Below are 15,532 nucleotides of genomic sequence, written 5' to 3'. Positions count from 1 at the left end.
CCCGTAGTACAGTCGTCTAGTCGTATGACTCAATAACATGCCCGTGTTAATTATTATTAACGACCGATTCGATCGCAAGGTGTTGTTCCCAGTAATTATCGATAGAGGGCGACACGGCCCGCGTTTAGTGTGGTCAACGTTCACCGCTGATCGGGCCGAGTATTCCCGAACGCTTACATTCGGAGCTGCAGGAGAGAAAATTCATTCTTTCTCCTAACCCCGAGACAAGCGATGGATTTTTAGCTACGCAAATAAAAATATCGATGCTTAAAAAACGCTTGATTTGATAAAAACAATTTACTTGGGCTGAAAGAAAGAATCCTGTTGCAGTCTGCAACAGCCCGTCATGGGTTCAAGCCTATAATGGACCGTCCCCCCCGTAGCAAGGATTGACTATCCGGCTGCGTGGTAATCAATTATGTCTCGAAAGCCTGTATAGGGCGCCATGTCTGCGTAGGACGTTAGAAGAAGGCCAAAATTGTGCGGAATTGAAAGCATTCGTCAAAATAGCCATGCTTAATTTTCCTTGTATGATACAACAGTTTTTGCAATTCTTATCTTTTTATGTATACATGCATAGAGAGAAGCTAGGAAAAAAACGACAAGGTTTTATGACGATACGTGGTCTGACAATTCATATAGAATCTTGTGGAGTTGAAAATCTCTTCGTATTTCAGGAGTCCGGAATTGACTGACATGTACTATAGAAGCAGAATTGCTTCTATAAATAAATTTAGGCTCAAGCGGTCGCGGGCCAAACCAAAAAACCTCCATCAATTTGACATCTCTGCTTTAAAACGGTCTTACGACGCTTATAAGACTGTTTGTTAATACTAAAATTGGAGCCACATAGTTGGAATATGTCTTTTGAAGATGCTTACCAGTTTTTAAAGTTGTTAAACCTTTAAAACGTTCTGAAGACACAAGACTGGCTTATAAGACTTATAAGTTAACTGGCTTTAATAAACCTGTAAAAGTATTCTTAAGCACGTTTTCAGACTTGATATTTTAGACTAAGGCATCAAGATGAACTGATCTTATAAAATGCATATTAAGTCTTGGATGAAGGGAACTTGCAACAAACTATACAGGCTGAGATGCACTATTAACGCATATCGAGGATAAGCCTTTTTCAGCCATAATATATTTGAGTTTTTTTTTCCTTTTGCTTTTCTACAAATGGTGGTTATTCTACAAATTCAGGACCATTTTTCGTTTTTTTTCAATCATGTTGCTATTAACTGATATTGTATTAAATGAAATTTGTTCAAAGAACTATCAAATTAAGAAAACTGGGATTGTGTAAATATGCATATACCAGGTTCCGCGTATCTCGGACACTACCTATACGTGGAGAGTCTTAAAACTTGTTAGTCTACACAGGTGCTTCCTAAAGCTATGTGCTGTTTAACACTTTAAGCGCCGCGTCATATGAAATCGCACGACGGCTTTGTTCACCGCTCAGCACTGCATCTGACGCTCACCAATTCTCTTGATAACGAATGAGTTAGGAAAGAGAGAACGAGAACGACATGTGCTACGCCGCTTATCGAAATGAAACAAAAGAGTGATAATAGTCGCACGAACAATTGTCGCTCTCATCGCTCTCTTGTCATGCGCTACGTGCTCACTCGCAAACTGTGACGTCAGGCCGGCGGTCAAAGTGTTAAAACTATCTTAGCCACACAGATAGCACTACAAATCGACTGAACTTGTGATCAGGAAAGACCTTCTGATCTAAAGCCAATGGAGTCCATTTGTATTGTATATGTATATGATTGTTGATTTGTGTGACCAATATGTGTCAGCCATGTTGATATTTTAAATAACAAATTCATAGTTTACATAACAAACAGAAAAATGGCAATTTTCTAAACATTTTTCACTTCATGTTTATTATGGCACAGCCTTGAAATAGCTTTTGGTGTAAGTAAAGGGTGTTTAAAACAAATCTGTATTTTTAATACGTTGTATTTTTAAACTAAAAAGATGCATATTATTGAGGCGCTTTCACATTTTTCAAAGTATTATAATATATTTCAACAGTGAATATTTCTTGGTCTGGATTTCTGCTTATAGATTTCATCAGAAAAAAATATAAAGACAACGTGATAATTCTCAACCATTAACATGACTTCATATTCAATACTTCATTGCCGTCACAAGAACATATCCATAGCACTACGCTGTAATTTTGATAGTTCATTTACGCCTCACAACTTTAAGGTCTAGGAATAGTTTAACTAGTAGTCTTAACAGAGTTCTGTACATGGGCCCGTTCAGTCTTAAGTGAGTTTTATTATAGGCTTATTAGGTCATACAAGACATTCAAATGAAAAAAAGAAGACTTAATCGAATAACCGTAACAACAACGTTAAAACTATGATAAGATTTAAAATGTGCCTTGGGATAGCTATAAAGACAATTTAAAAACTATGTTTTTTACACTAATTAATGCATTTTAAAATCGTCCAAAAATACAACTAACATATTTTAGCCACATTTCGTATATAGACACCTTTTTAAAGGTTTTATGATTTGTATAAGAATAAATGTGAAAACACAAATTTACTGTTAATGGTTGTTTTAAAAGTATTAACCAAAGTATGTAAAAAGACTTTCAAAAAAATCATTTTATATTGCCATACGATTCTTATCAATTTAGTGAATAATGGTCCAAAACATGGGATGGTTGTTACATACATGGGTATGGAAAGTAACCATAATCTGATTGTTTTTTCTCGCACCACCCACTTCACCATCGAGGGTCGCTTAAACCGCTACAAACGCGTCCATAAAAGTTTTGGAGGAAGTGCAGACGCATACAATATTCAATTGCAGTACATAAATTTACTGTTTTTATCTATCTCTTCCGTGAAAAACGCCTGTTCATATAGTTATGGTAGGCGGTGTATAAATAAATAACGTGAAATAATATAAAATGTATAAAATAAACCTTAAACCTACCAATTACATATGTAAATGTAAAAACAATATTAAACTTACCTAGTTATTGTAGATATTAATCAAGGAATAACTATCCATAGTTTACTTCAGAAGTATTGATCTTTTTATGCCTTTTTTCTGGCAAAACGCTGAAAGGGCAGAAAAACATTGATTAGATTTATACTACATAAATTGACATTTGTTATTTAATCTCTAAACCATTACACGCCTGCCGCAATATATTTTTTAATACTTTCATTAAATTTTTATTTTTATTATATGGGTGGAGACGCATGGTACCGTACCGTGAAGCTTTAGTTGGAAGAGTAAAAAATGCAATACTGCAATTTTTACGTAAAAAATAAAAACAGATCTCTTTCGCATTTTTAATTGCTTTCTTTCCCATTTAATTTTATTAACAGAATTTGCGTTTTAATTAAATTTAGTAAAACCCCAAAGCTAATAACAGTATTACTTACGTAAAGCGTTTCGTTTCTGTGATAGATTGAACCAGTCCTCCCACCGAGCTAATGGTCCATTCATTAAACGTGGAATGAACTAGATCAATACAATAGCAAACAAAAACGTAGCAATGAACCGAATCCGAAACCCCTAACCAAGAGCGCTTTACAACGCTCAGCTGAAGCTCGTATGGAGGCGCATGGTGTCTCGTGTCCTTTCGAATTTAAACTCATCTATTAAAACATCTCGGGGTATTTGAATCTTTTGTGCACCGCATAACCCCCACTCATCTCCACCTCTTTTCACTCATCAAACATCCCAACAGCGAGTGTGTCTGCATGCAACTGCGTGCATCGCACAAATCGTGTCTAATTGTGTTTCGTTTGTTTGCATTTGGTACTGGCTGCAGGCCACTCGTCGTCCGGGCGGCAAGTGTGATAAAGCGGGCATGGTGGGCAAGGGATGTGCGCAAAAAAAAAAATAGAAACAGAGTGACAGTGCTAGAGAGAAGAAAAAAAGAAGCTATAGCGACAGAACACTTACACCCCAAACACCTAAGGACCTAGGCGCTCGAAAATCGCCCTGCCACGGACGTGATGGCCATTGGAGTTCGTGCGCAGGCACGCCTCGCTACTCGTGCACACACAGCTGGTGCCCGGAGCGACCGCTGGTTTGCGAGCGGGTATATAAGCACGTGCGGACTGCCGGCCGTGGTCGCAGTTCTGCTGAGTGACTAGCCAGTGCTTGGAGGGCTGCATTCGTTTCAGTGTTCAGTGCGGTTTTGATTAAGTGTCGTTTCCGCTGCGGAGCATTCAGGCAGAGTTGCAAGTAGGTTTTGCGTTCCTGCAGCATGTTTTATTCACACCAGGTTTGCACAATGTTACACAAGTTTTGAAATGTGCGTGGCGTGTTACTGTGGTTCGGCCGCTAAACTCTTTCCAAAATTTGGCACCAACAGTGTTAACGGTTAAGCAGTGCTGACTCAAAGTGGAATGATGGTTCCGAACTGCACCAGTCATGGACAGCGTGTCAATTACCACTCAATTTCAACCATTCTCCACTTGCTTACTCCCGGTTTTGTGCGTTTTAAGCCATTTTACTAGGTTTTGAAAGCATGAATTATTCAAACTCTGCAGCTCTTTTCGCAAAGAAAGTGATCTTTTAATTAATATTCCTTTATCTTGCCCAGCACTATTCTCCTCCTGTCTCCTGACACTTCAAATTACTTTCTGACACTCTCTGAATGCTCTCGAGAAGTGCATTTTAATCTACTCAAGTGCAACAAAATGTTATTCACACACACACACACACATACAAAACACACCAAGTGACTAGAGCAAGGGTGTAATTTAATTGGCTCTAATCTTTTCCATCGCTTGCTGCTGGCGCTCGATCCGAAATTCTTCCCTTTTCCCGCGGGCGAAACGGGGACTAGATAATGAAGGTTGATTTATGCGATCGCTCTGCTAGTGCGCTCGTTGTTTGCTTCGTTTGCTTCATCATTTGTGGGTTTTTTTCCTATTCTTTCTCATCCATTGCCCATCGTATGCTTTTGGGAGCAAAAATTTGTGTCAAGTGATGTGAGCGGGATGTGACTCAATTTGGTGAGCAAATTAGCTGACAGATGCAAAAGGTAACGTTCAGCACGCAAATTGGGCAGTTAGAGTGTAGATAGTAAAGGGGGCTAAACGGTCTGTAAAATTCAACCGTCCACGATCAAACAGGTATGAACGGAGCATTGCTGGTTTCCCGAAATTTATATTCGAAACCTCAGGGCAATGATTACGTTTGGTGAGTGAAAATCATAAATTGAGATTAATTTGCTCTATTGAAAAAATCTAATTCTTGAATATCTAAAGTAGCCAAGGTCCACATGCTAAACGGAGACGAAATATATGAATCACGAATTTAGTAAAGGACATAAAATTTGTATTGTTGTGCCGCATGTACCTTTTGAGTTTTGTAATGATGCTTGAGCTCTGTAGAATTCAATTCTTCTGAAAATTTATTCTTCTTCTTTGGCACAACAACCGCTGTCGGTCAAGGCCTGCCTGTACCCACTTAGTGAAGTGAGCTTGGCTTTCAGTGACTTATTGTTACCATACCAGGATAGTCAGTCCTAAGTATGGGGGCACGGTCTAATCTGGGTTTGAACCCATGACGGGCATGTTGTTACGTCGTACGAGTTGACGACTGTACCACCAGACCGGCCCAATACAATCTGAAAATATATTAGGAGTACCAATAAGTTCGCATGTCGTGTGGATGTCAGATTTTCACCACTTGTTCTACATCAACATTGATGTTTGATGTTTCTTATTAGGTACGCTCATACAGTCCATATCTTTGTTGGGGAATTTTGCGCCATCAAACTAGAAACAATTGCCAACAAAAGATTCGCCCAGCGTTCACACACCACGAATCTTCGACGGGTACAAATTTCGTAGTTTAATAAACTATTTTGTAACAACGCGGGTTTCTGTTGTAAGAAACGTACAATTATACCACCGTGAGGGCACTTTGACACTGGTGAGCAATCGAAGAATTATGTTTAAACGCGAATAAAAACGATGATTCTCAAGGCCTGTCAAAAAATTACGAGCAAAAGTTATTGTTAAATATCTGACGATGGATAGCTTCGATTGGATTACTTGATTTCCCTTAACCCTGTAAAAAGTGTGTTTGACAGATATTTTCTAGCAGAATATGGGTTATGTGAACAATAATTTTTGGACTTGCTTTTCCACTCTCTTTTATTTCTCTACAAAGGATATAACTTACAAAAGTTTCATAAGTTTTGCAATAGTGCATTATTACAGGGAGCTCTGATCTTGTTATTTACAATATGAAGAAAACGTCTGCCGAAATCTTTCGAAACTTGGTTCAAATGTGTGCCAAGCAGGCTTTAGCTGAAGCTTTATTTCCGACTTGGTTGCAGGGTTAAAAAGTTACTTTTATTTAGAAGACGAACAACGTTCCAGGGTGTAGAACCTGCACCATACCATGAAGAAACTTTGAGTAACTCAGGAAGTCAATATCCATTGACGAAAAGCAACGAGAATGATCCAAAACGTGGGGTATTAGATTATATGTGAACTGAGGACGAGAGACGACGAAGGGCCTTTGCTTATTTGTGAGTAGCTGCTCCTACGACGATTATTCAAAAGTACCAAGAAACATTGAAATGGTAGAAAACCACCTGTTGTATGGCAAAGACATTGCTCCTTTAGCTTGCTATCTGTTCTGGAGCATGATTTAGCCGATGAAGTCAAAAATATGTAGATTGATTGTCTTGTTGTATAAAAACTTTACCTGAAAGTCTGGGCTGAACTCCGATTGACACTATTTTGAGCGTTGAATTAGAAAAACAAAATAACAAAAACTGTCAAAGTTTGATTAAAAACGTTACGAAGTTATTGGAATTGCTGATGAACAATAATTTGATATAATAAAAGCGTCCAGTAACGAACCACACTTTCGGAGCTCTCACAGCAGAGTTGTTAACGTAGAGTTAAACAACGCAGACAAGCGCGTGCTCTATATTTCGGTTCCCGATTAGATCCGAGATTTTATCATTTTCCATGAACTGAGATTTCAACAATCCAAAACAGTGCAAAGGGACAGGGACAAGTAGATTGAGAGAAGTGCCGCTCACTGACTGCCATACTCCTAAGGAATATAATGGGATTTGAGAAAGCCCATTAACACATGACATTTAACTGCCACACACACAATCTTGAAAATGCATCCTAAAACATGTCCTCTCGTGCGGGGGTGAGTAAATGGGTATCGAAAAGCTGCGTATGTTAGGCACGCTGTGCATTCAATAGTCGTAAATGCAACCCGGCAATTATCTATGTCCTCTCAACATAAGCACCTCCAACATGTGTAGGGAAGGATTTTTTGTGTGTTTATGCTTGTCATCTCCAACGGCAAACATCCATTTTGCTCGTTCAGGATTTGTGATATTTCGCGGTATCACCCGATGTCCACAGTCGGTTATTGGACGGACCGAACAAAAAAAAACGCAATCATCTCCAAAAATAGGGCTCTCACTCGCCAAAAGCAGTGTAAACACAACTGCCGTACTAGCAAAGCTTACGCTGCGAAGATTGCAGACGAGTGATGAACGATTAACGGCTAGCGTTCGCACATCGATGACTACAGCTGTGCAATAGTGACCGTACCGTACAAAACATCGGAACTCGTTAGTGTCTTCAAAGCTGATTGAAGAGCTATTGCTGAAGCATCACTAAACTGAACAGCAATCAATGCTATAAAAACTGGACGCAATTTAGGTTCTTTATTGCTATCCATCGGGACACGCCATATTCCAGACGGTTAATTGGGTACGATGGTGCCCGTTGTTAACAGCACTTGCACATACATCGTGACGTTTCAACACAGCTCTTGGTCTCACGTTAAGTAGTCTCTTTTTTCTGGGAAGTACATTGCTAGACATACTGGAAGCGGTGCTGCCACCCAGAAGACGACCCTAACAAAACATTTCAATGCTTGTGCTTGTTGGCCCATACCTAAGCATACTGCATTGGGAGTACTCATATATTTCCAGGACTTCTTGCACCGCTAAGGACCATTAGTGTGTGACACACGATTCTAGACACGCCTGTCTCTAGAATGAAGCGACAACTATAAGTTGTCGTAACAAGCGGAAAATTTGAAAACCCTATAAACCGTTGCGTTCTTTCTCTTTTAAATAAACTCTTTTAAATAAGAAATAAACTTCAGATATTCTCATTATTCTCTCATCTTTCAGTTCTTCCAGTTCACATCCCATCAATTAAAAACCAAAACACGGACATTGATTCTTTGAATCTTGTACGCTACATTGTAAGACATCAGACTTCCGCAGGATACTAGATCTCGCTCGCACATCTCCAAGGACTCTTGAAGCGACAGCGATGAAGATGCACCGGTGTCTGCTTTGTGTAGTCATCGCGCTGATGTCCGTGCTACACTGCAGCGGCCAGAGTTCGGAGGAACGGGCGCTGGGCAGCGATCCCAACTATCCGGAGCTGGATCGCAGCAAGATGCCGATGGCCAGCCTGAACGGCTTGCTGGACACGCTGGAGCACGATAGCACGCGACAGCTGGGCGGCGGACCCGACGACTACGAGCTGGTCGACAGCCTGGCGGCACGTCTTGGCTACCCGCATGCGAACGGTGACATCAAGCGAAGCTGGAGTAAGATGAACGCGGCCTGGGGCAAACGTCTCAGTGGTGGCAATCGGAATTCCGGCTGGACCAAGTTTGGCGGTAGGTATCGCACTTTCCGGGTCGAAATGGCCCAACAGAGCCCGGGGAATGGTTTAGATTAATACGCTTGTTATTTGTTGAATTTCGTTGCCAGCGGCCTGGGGGAAACGAGAACCGGGATGGAACAATCTGAAGGGGTTGTGGGGTAAGCGCGCGGACAAGTGGGACAAGCTTGCATCGGCTTGGGGCAAACGGCAGGAACTGAGTCGAAGTTACTAAATAGCCTCCTGGCACGGGGGGATTATGACACTAGCACATTGCAGCATCCTATCATCCACCTACGCTTAACCGTGGCCCAATAGCCATGACGGATAACCAGCAGCTCTACCACCCGATTGAAGTTCCCCTCGCCCACTGCAAGCAAGTTAAGAAAATCCAAAAGAATACAGCATCAGACATCGGAGCAAATCACGCTGGTGCAGACACGGAGACGGTTTTATGATCTCGTTAGCGTTCACTGTAACCAATGCCACCAACAATGTTAGTGTAAAGGATCTAGCAATGCAAAGATTATACGGTTTTACACTATTTACAGATACACTATTACACACACCACACCACGCTAGTTGTACACATTTCGCTTTGATCAAATCTTCCCGATGTGACGATGAAAATCAATTTTTAACCCTCGGTAATCGTAATGTTTAATGATCAATGTATAAATAAAGAGAGAACAAACAAAAAAAGAAACGTACGCACACCAGCGGCATGCAATATGTTTTGGAATGATATCACAACCCGAAACTAATCAATCGAAAGCTTCCGTAGCGACAGGGTGTGCGAGGAGAGACAAAAAAGGGGCAATTTCGGCAACATCTCATATCGCACCACGTGTTGGAGTGCCGAGCAACCGGATTAGTTACAGTATTCTCGGCTAGCATTGGCGCAATAGTCTTGCACGTAAACCCGACACGTTTATTTACTTGCTTGCGGTACTACTAAAACACTGCCGCTGCGTGGTTGCGGCGCTTTAGTTATTTCGCCTCCAGTTAAAACCGCCCGGCTGATCCTCGGGCAGCGCTACGTAGTTTGGATCCTCTGCCACCTCGTCAAACAATAGTTTGCTGTTGGGGAAACATAGAAACAAACGAAGAGATATCAGTACTATTGGGGGATTGAAAACAGGAAACACTAGTGGAGACGTACAGGATTCGAGGTGTTTTAAGCAGCTTCAAGCCTCCCGGCTGATTTGGTAGCACATCCTCGAGGAAGTAGTACGTGTGGCCTACCACGATACCGATCAAGTCCACCCAGATCGTGTTGCCTATTAGCACGGAAAACCCGAGCAGTACCCACGGTAGGTAAGGTGCCTGGAAAAGAGGAGCAGTCGCTCGGATCAATTACATCGCTAGGTAGGACAGGAAATGTTACATTTTGTGTTGTTGAGAGAATAACGTTTAAATCTTTCACGAAGGTAAACGATTGAATCAAATAAAAAGAGTCGGTTGACTAGTTTGTATTGCGATATCGAGCTAGATAGTGCAAAAAAAGAACAACTGATTAGACATAGCATTGAATTACACAAACGTTTCTAATGTGTAACCAGTGCAACCAAAGGCGGATTTAACAAACCCGGGCCCCTAAGCGGGGGATCGAAATGGGGCCCCTACTTTCCTCAAACGTCCTCAAAAAAACATTACAATGTTCGCTTTTTATGAATAACTTTTTACGAATACCAAATACATTAACCCTTATATTTGTTAGGGATTAATTTTCTTCTGTCCTTTTAAATGGCAGTTATTGTATTAATTTAGTGGTATCTATAGTCTTCGTGAAGAAAGACGTAACTTCGTCTTAGAGAAGTCTTTAGGCCGGGGGACACTGTCCGTACTCGCTAGTGTAATTTCGATTTTCACTAGCGCATCTGGCGGCAGCTTTTTTTATCATCGAGGGAATGCTCATGCCGGATCTCAAAATTAATTAGTTTTTCTATCGTTTTTTTTCGTGAAAACGGATGCAATGCATGCAGGACATGTGCATCTACCTTTTACAAAACGTTTTCCATCCGAATTAAGTAAAAAACATGGGAAAATAATGTATTTTCTGAAGCGGCTCCAAATTGTTTGGCAAAATGCTTCAGTGAGCCGCCGCAAGATGCGCTACTGAAAATGTAAATTATACTAGCGAGTACGGATAATATACCCCGGCCTTAAGAATGTACTACTATGAGAAAGATTTAGTTTTCCATTTCTATGTACATTAATAGAAAATCGTTATAAAAGCGAACTAACGAGTGGAGATTTAGCTGGGGGGGGGGGCTAAGGCCGCTCAGATTGCCCTAATGTACTTCAAGAGTTTCCCGTTCAACAACAATGCGTAGAGTGTGGTAAAATGCTCTAACAATCACCACATTTTAAAATATTGTTAAATGCTCAAAGGAAACCAACATTGCTTCAAACTCCATCATTGTTATGTTTCAAACTCCGGACATTCGGCATGTTTTATTGAATTTCTTCAAATCCCATGGTCATACCATTTAATTTAACATGATTGCCATGATGTACTAGAATCAATTAAAAATGTGTCTGATTCCTAGTAGACTCTGATACCACAGTAAATAAATATTCTCTGTCGGTCAGTTTATCACCACAGGCATTCTTAGCAGTTTTACCTCAAACTGACGCCAGTGTAATTTATTCGATAATTCCTATCGATCACGTCTACGTGCATTGAAATACATCGGAATTTTTTGTGGAAGTTGTAATTAACTTAAAAAAACGGTGTTTTATCATATTGTGCTCTGAATTTGATTAAATCACATGTCCGGAATTCGAATCAGGATTTTTTACCTATCAGGATTTAATTCCGGACAGACGAAGTGAATTGAGATTAAATGCACAAAAATATGTGCTTTGACACATAATAACTAGGACTAAATGACACATAATTTAATGCTAGATGTGACAAATGCCTTAATGACCGTTCGGAGAAGATCGTCGATTCGCACAACAGTACTTCAGTTCAATGGATCTACGAGTATAAGAGAAAAACCGCACTCAAAATCAGTCCGTCGTTCTGTCGGTTCAGTAGGGCACTGACCCTCAGAATTTGGTGTCCAGACGTTAAAAAAAGTTAAAAACAAAAAAGGTGTCGTTTGTGAATGTCCGGAATTCGAATTAAAACGTCCGTAATTTGACGACAAGAGCCGGAATTGCGAAACTGACCGGAATATGAAACAAAATATCGTTGCTGTTGCATGAGTTTTTACAATGTTTCCAGTAAAATTATTGGAAATCTTTTTTTTTCTCAGTTGTAGAAGGTTTGCTGCATTAAACTGTGTGAGGTATGACGGGTTAAATTTGAAATAGTGAGAAATAATTACATGCCAAAAAAGTCTTAAGTGTCCGTAATTCGATGCAATACGGTTTTATCATTTTCGACAATCGCTTCGATGGAGTAGGGGAATTTGATTGATACTCTTAGATGAATTGTATGTTAACAAAAATAATGATATTATTTTAGGGTAATCTAAAAAACAAATTGTCAGCAAAAAGCTCATTGTTCATTTCCACTTTAAGCTGGCTTAGCATCTACAGTAAATTTTGCGTGCAAAATAAAAATGTATCGATTCAATGTTGACGCATCCTGCGCCATTGCACTAACAGTATAAGCTGGATAGAGAAGGCATTATCTTTGCACGGTCACTGACAGGATTTGTAATTTAAGGATTAGTTTGTTGGCAAGATTACATATAACACCCCATGCGGATGGGGCACTGATGGCACAGATAACGCGACACTGCTTGCCAATTGATTTTACCTGAAAGTTTAGCACGCCGAAAAAGTTCATTCGCACGAACGGATTCCGCCGTGACCAGACGTACACCAGCATTATGGTAAAAGCTTGCCCTAAGAAAAGTAAATTAACAAACAACGCACAAATCTGGAGCGGCCACGTTAAGGAAAATGCTTTGTGTATATGTGTGTGTGCATGCAAAGCGAAGCAAATGTTTGTTTTGTTTTCATTTGGAAAAGGATACCACCAACACGGTGCCGCCGAACAGAAACATCATTACAAAGTCGGAGCTTCTCCCGCGGAACGAATTTTCCTCCAGCATACGGCAATACCTTTTATCGAAGGAAGAGACACAAAGAGAGAGAGAGAGAGAGAGAGAGGGGAATAAAGAAAATGAGAAGGGAAACAGTGGAACCATGGTTTAGTAAAACGGAAAGGCAATAGGGAGGAAACTCACCGAAATGTGAAGATCATGTTGAACAGAAAGTTGAACCCAAAGGTGCCGAAGAACAGGAACGTGGTGCAGATGCGCCATAGCTGGTAGTGTTCGAAGATGAGCTTTGGGTTAAAGTACAGCTGAAAGGGCGTTACGATGTCGAGATGCTGTGAAAAGCAGAGGCAAAAGCAAAACAAAAAAAACAACACCAAGGCAGCCGGTTAAAGAGACATCCCCAGGCCAGTGACACGCCTCCAACTCCTTCACTTACCACCGACAGGGTCGTGATGATGCAGGCCGTCGAGTACACCCGTGTCACTATCGGTATCTGGAGATATTCTTGCCGTATCGTTTGGTATGCCATTGTACATCCTAAAACGAGCCGGAACACACAAACACGAAAACAGGTTACTTTTGGAGGGTGGCCACCAGAAACGACAACAGCACGACAGTCCTCGAGTCCGTATCGCCCGTCCGCGATCGACTGTTTCACCATGGAAAGGAGCGGGGGAGGCGAGGAGGGGGTCGAAGCCCCCTTCTCCCCACCCTTCTCCTAGCTTCGTGGCTGACAAAACACACAACCTTACCTCAACGTGCGCGCGCTCGACCAGAAAGGGTGTGTTGCGGCGGGCACCACGGAAAACGGCTGTTGAAGAGTCGGTGGCTGTCTGCTTGGACTCCGCTCGCTGGACGTTGGCGTTACATGGGTCGGGGAAACTGTGTGCGAAATCAAAATAAGCTCCCCTGGTACATGATACTGTTCGGACTCGCGGCTTAGCTCTGTCGTGTACCAATCACCAGCTCGACGGACGGGCGACGGTGCCCGCGATGACGTTTATGTTTTGCTTGCGTTCCCCGCACACCGCGCACACCGCACACACAGGCCATCATCGCCGGTTTGACAGCTGTTGCCAAACTGCTGTGCGCCGGGGGAAAACGGTCCGGCAGAGTGACTAGAAATATTCGTTTATCTGTAGTCCTACAGATTTTAAATATGCTTACCGATTCACGATTGAGCACCCTTAAACTACCTAAAATTACCTACCTACCAATCGAGCCTGCTGTTTCGCAGAGATACCCAACTTCGGTATTGCTGAGAATTTCCCGGTGGCGCGAACCGATTGTTTTTACATTACCTGGTGAATTTGTTTGGAAACTCGCGTCGAGAAACGAGTTTTGCATTTTAGTTTGCATAAGCCATTTGAAATAAATAGTTTGATTCGCAAATTGATAAAAATTATTTCATCTTGGGACATTCAATCGGCACCAAACCTCGGATGAGTCCATACACAAACCGCGATTATCTTGCCTGTCTGTCAGATTTTATAACAAAAATCACAGTACAAGTTATACGACATTTTCATGGTACCGCAATCGAACACGGCATCGAAAATGAAAAATATACATGTCCCAAGTGCCACAAATCCACTAAACGACCACTAAACGGCTTCTAAACGACTCAAGCACTCTACCTAAACGGAATATAGAAAGACTTCGATTAGCAGACGGCAAACGACTCATGCATTCTAAAAATAGCAAAAAAGCTGGTGGCGCTCTCTGTTGGTGGGATCCCCCAACCAGTTGAGCTTCATCGCTTGGAGGAGAGCTTTCTCATTTCTTCTGTACTGTTGTATGGTTTCGCATTGAAGTTATGCATCGCTAGAACTAGAACGGCGATACGATTGTTTAAATACTAAACTCTAACGGAAACCACCAGTACTGAAGCAAGTGAGATTTGAGTAATGGTCGTTGGTGTTGATACCCACGTATCTGACCACACGACCATTCATATAGATTTTTGCTCAGAAAGTTATAAGGCTATATAGGTCATGATAAGATGAAACTTGTCGAAACACATTGCAAGAAAAGGATAGCAATATAATGATCAGTTTTAATACGCCATGTATTGATCAAACCAATGAAGCTGTGGAGCTTTCGTTTTTTTTCTATGGATATTCAATTTTCCAGTCGTTTAAGCTTAATCTGTGGCGCTTGGGGAGTCCCCCGAAATACGACTGTATTTGGGACCGAAAATATGTCCCAAAGGAAGGCGTAAGTCGAAATAGTCGTATGTCGAATATCTGTGAATATAAAGTTTATAACTGAAATTGAACCCAAATAACCAAGATACCGAAAACGCCACCAATTTCCTGTACTAAAAATCCAGTTGCATCGAACAAAGCCAAGAAACTGTCAGTTTGGTGGGTTAAACCACACGGTCTCAAAATCGGCCACTTCAATGTTGTTAAAGTAAGTTTTTATACACGGGTAATTAATTTCCCAAGTGCCACAAATCCATTAAACGACCACTAAATGGCTTCTAAACGACTCAAGCACTCTACCTAAACGGAATATAGAAAGACTTCGTTTAGCAGACGGCAAACGACTCATGTATTCTAAAAATAGCAAAAAAGCTGGTTGCGCCATCTGTTTGTGGGATACCCCAACCAGTTGAGCTTCATCGCTTGGAGGAGAGCTTTCTCATTTCCTCTGTACTGTTGTATGGTTTCGCATTGAAGTTATGCATCGCTAGAACTAGAACGGCGATACGATTGTTTAAATACTAAACTCCAACCGAAACCACCAGCACTGAAGCAAGTGAGATTTGAGTAATGGTCGTTGGTGTTGATACCCGCGTATCTGACCACACGACCATTCATAGAGATTTTTGCTCGG

At 41.3% G+C, this 15,532-nt stretch overlaps 2 protein-coding genes across 2 annotated transcripts; one reads left to right on the top strand and one right to left on the bottom strand.

Moving 5' to 3' along the window:
• Positions 1-4,100: 4,100 nt before the first annotated feature.
• LOC1277431 (cerebral peptide 1) lies at positions 4,101-9,379 on the top strand. The gene is made up of 3 exons (XM_003437066.2): positions 4,101-4,236; positions 8,186-8,685; positions 8,780-9,379. Exons 2-3 carry the CDS (start codon positions 8,331-8,333, stop codon positions 8,902-8,904), a joined length of 480 nt encoding a protein of 159 aa, XP_003437114.2. The 5' UTR covers positions 4,101-4,236; positions 8,186-8,330; the 3' UTR covers positions 8,905-9,379.
• A 173-nt stretch (positions 9,380-9,552) lies between these two features.
• On the bottom strand, positions 9,553-13,771 carry LOC1277345 (derlin-2). The gene is made up of 7 exons (XM_316798.6): positions 13,444-13,771; positions 13,128-13,228; positions 12,878-13,023; positions 12,665-12,752; positions 12,445-12,567; positions 9,832-9,995; positions 9,553-9,749 (listed from the first exon to the last, which is right to left on the bottom strand). Exons 2-7 carry the CDS (start codon positions 13,218-13,220, stop codon positions 9,656-9,658), a joined length of 708 nt encoding a protein of 235 aa, XP_316798.3. The 5' UTR covers positions 13,221-13,228; positions 13,444-13,771; the 3' UTR covers positions 9,553-9,655.
• Positions 13,772-15,532: the final 1,761 nt, after the last annotated feature.

Source organism: Anopheles gambiae, chromosome X (assembly GCF_943734735.2).
Source record: "Anopheles gambiae chromosome X, idAnoGambNW_F1_1, whole genome shotgun sequence".
Classification (NCBI taxonomy): domain Eukaryota; kingdom Metazoa; phylum Arthropoda; class Insecta; order Diptera; family Culicidae; genus Anopheles; species Anopheles gambiae.
The sequence above is the reverse complement of the archived record's forward strand: the minus strand, read 5'-3'. Positions and strand labels throughout refer to the sequence as shown.

What these genes read in the sequence shown, in the direction of transcription:
- LOC1277431 (XM_003437066.2), top strand. Translation starts at nt 8,331, where the DNA reads ATGAAGATGCACCGGTGTCTGCTTTGTGTAGTCATCGCGCTGATGTCC. An exon ending in CGGCTGGACCAAGTTTGGCG is followed by an intron (nt 8,686 to 8,779) that starts GTAGGTATCGCA and finishes TTTCGTTGCCAG; the next exon opens with CGGCCTGGGGGAAACGAGAA.
- LOC1277345 (XM_316798.6), bottom strand. Translation starts at nt 13,220, where the DNA reads ATGGCATACCAAACGATACGGCAAGAATATCTCCAGATACCGATAGTG. An exon ending in TCATCACGACCCTGTCGGTG is followed by an intron (nt 13,024 to 13,127) that starts GTAAGTGAAGGA and finishes TGCTTTTCACAG; the next exon opens with CATCTCGACATCGTAACGCC. An exon ending in TCGGCGGCACCGTGTTGGTG is followed by an intron (nt 12,568 to 12,664) that starts GTATCCTTTTCC and finishes TGGCCGCTCCAG; the next exon opens with ATTTGTGCGTTGTTTGTTAA.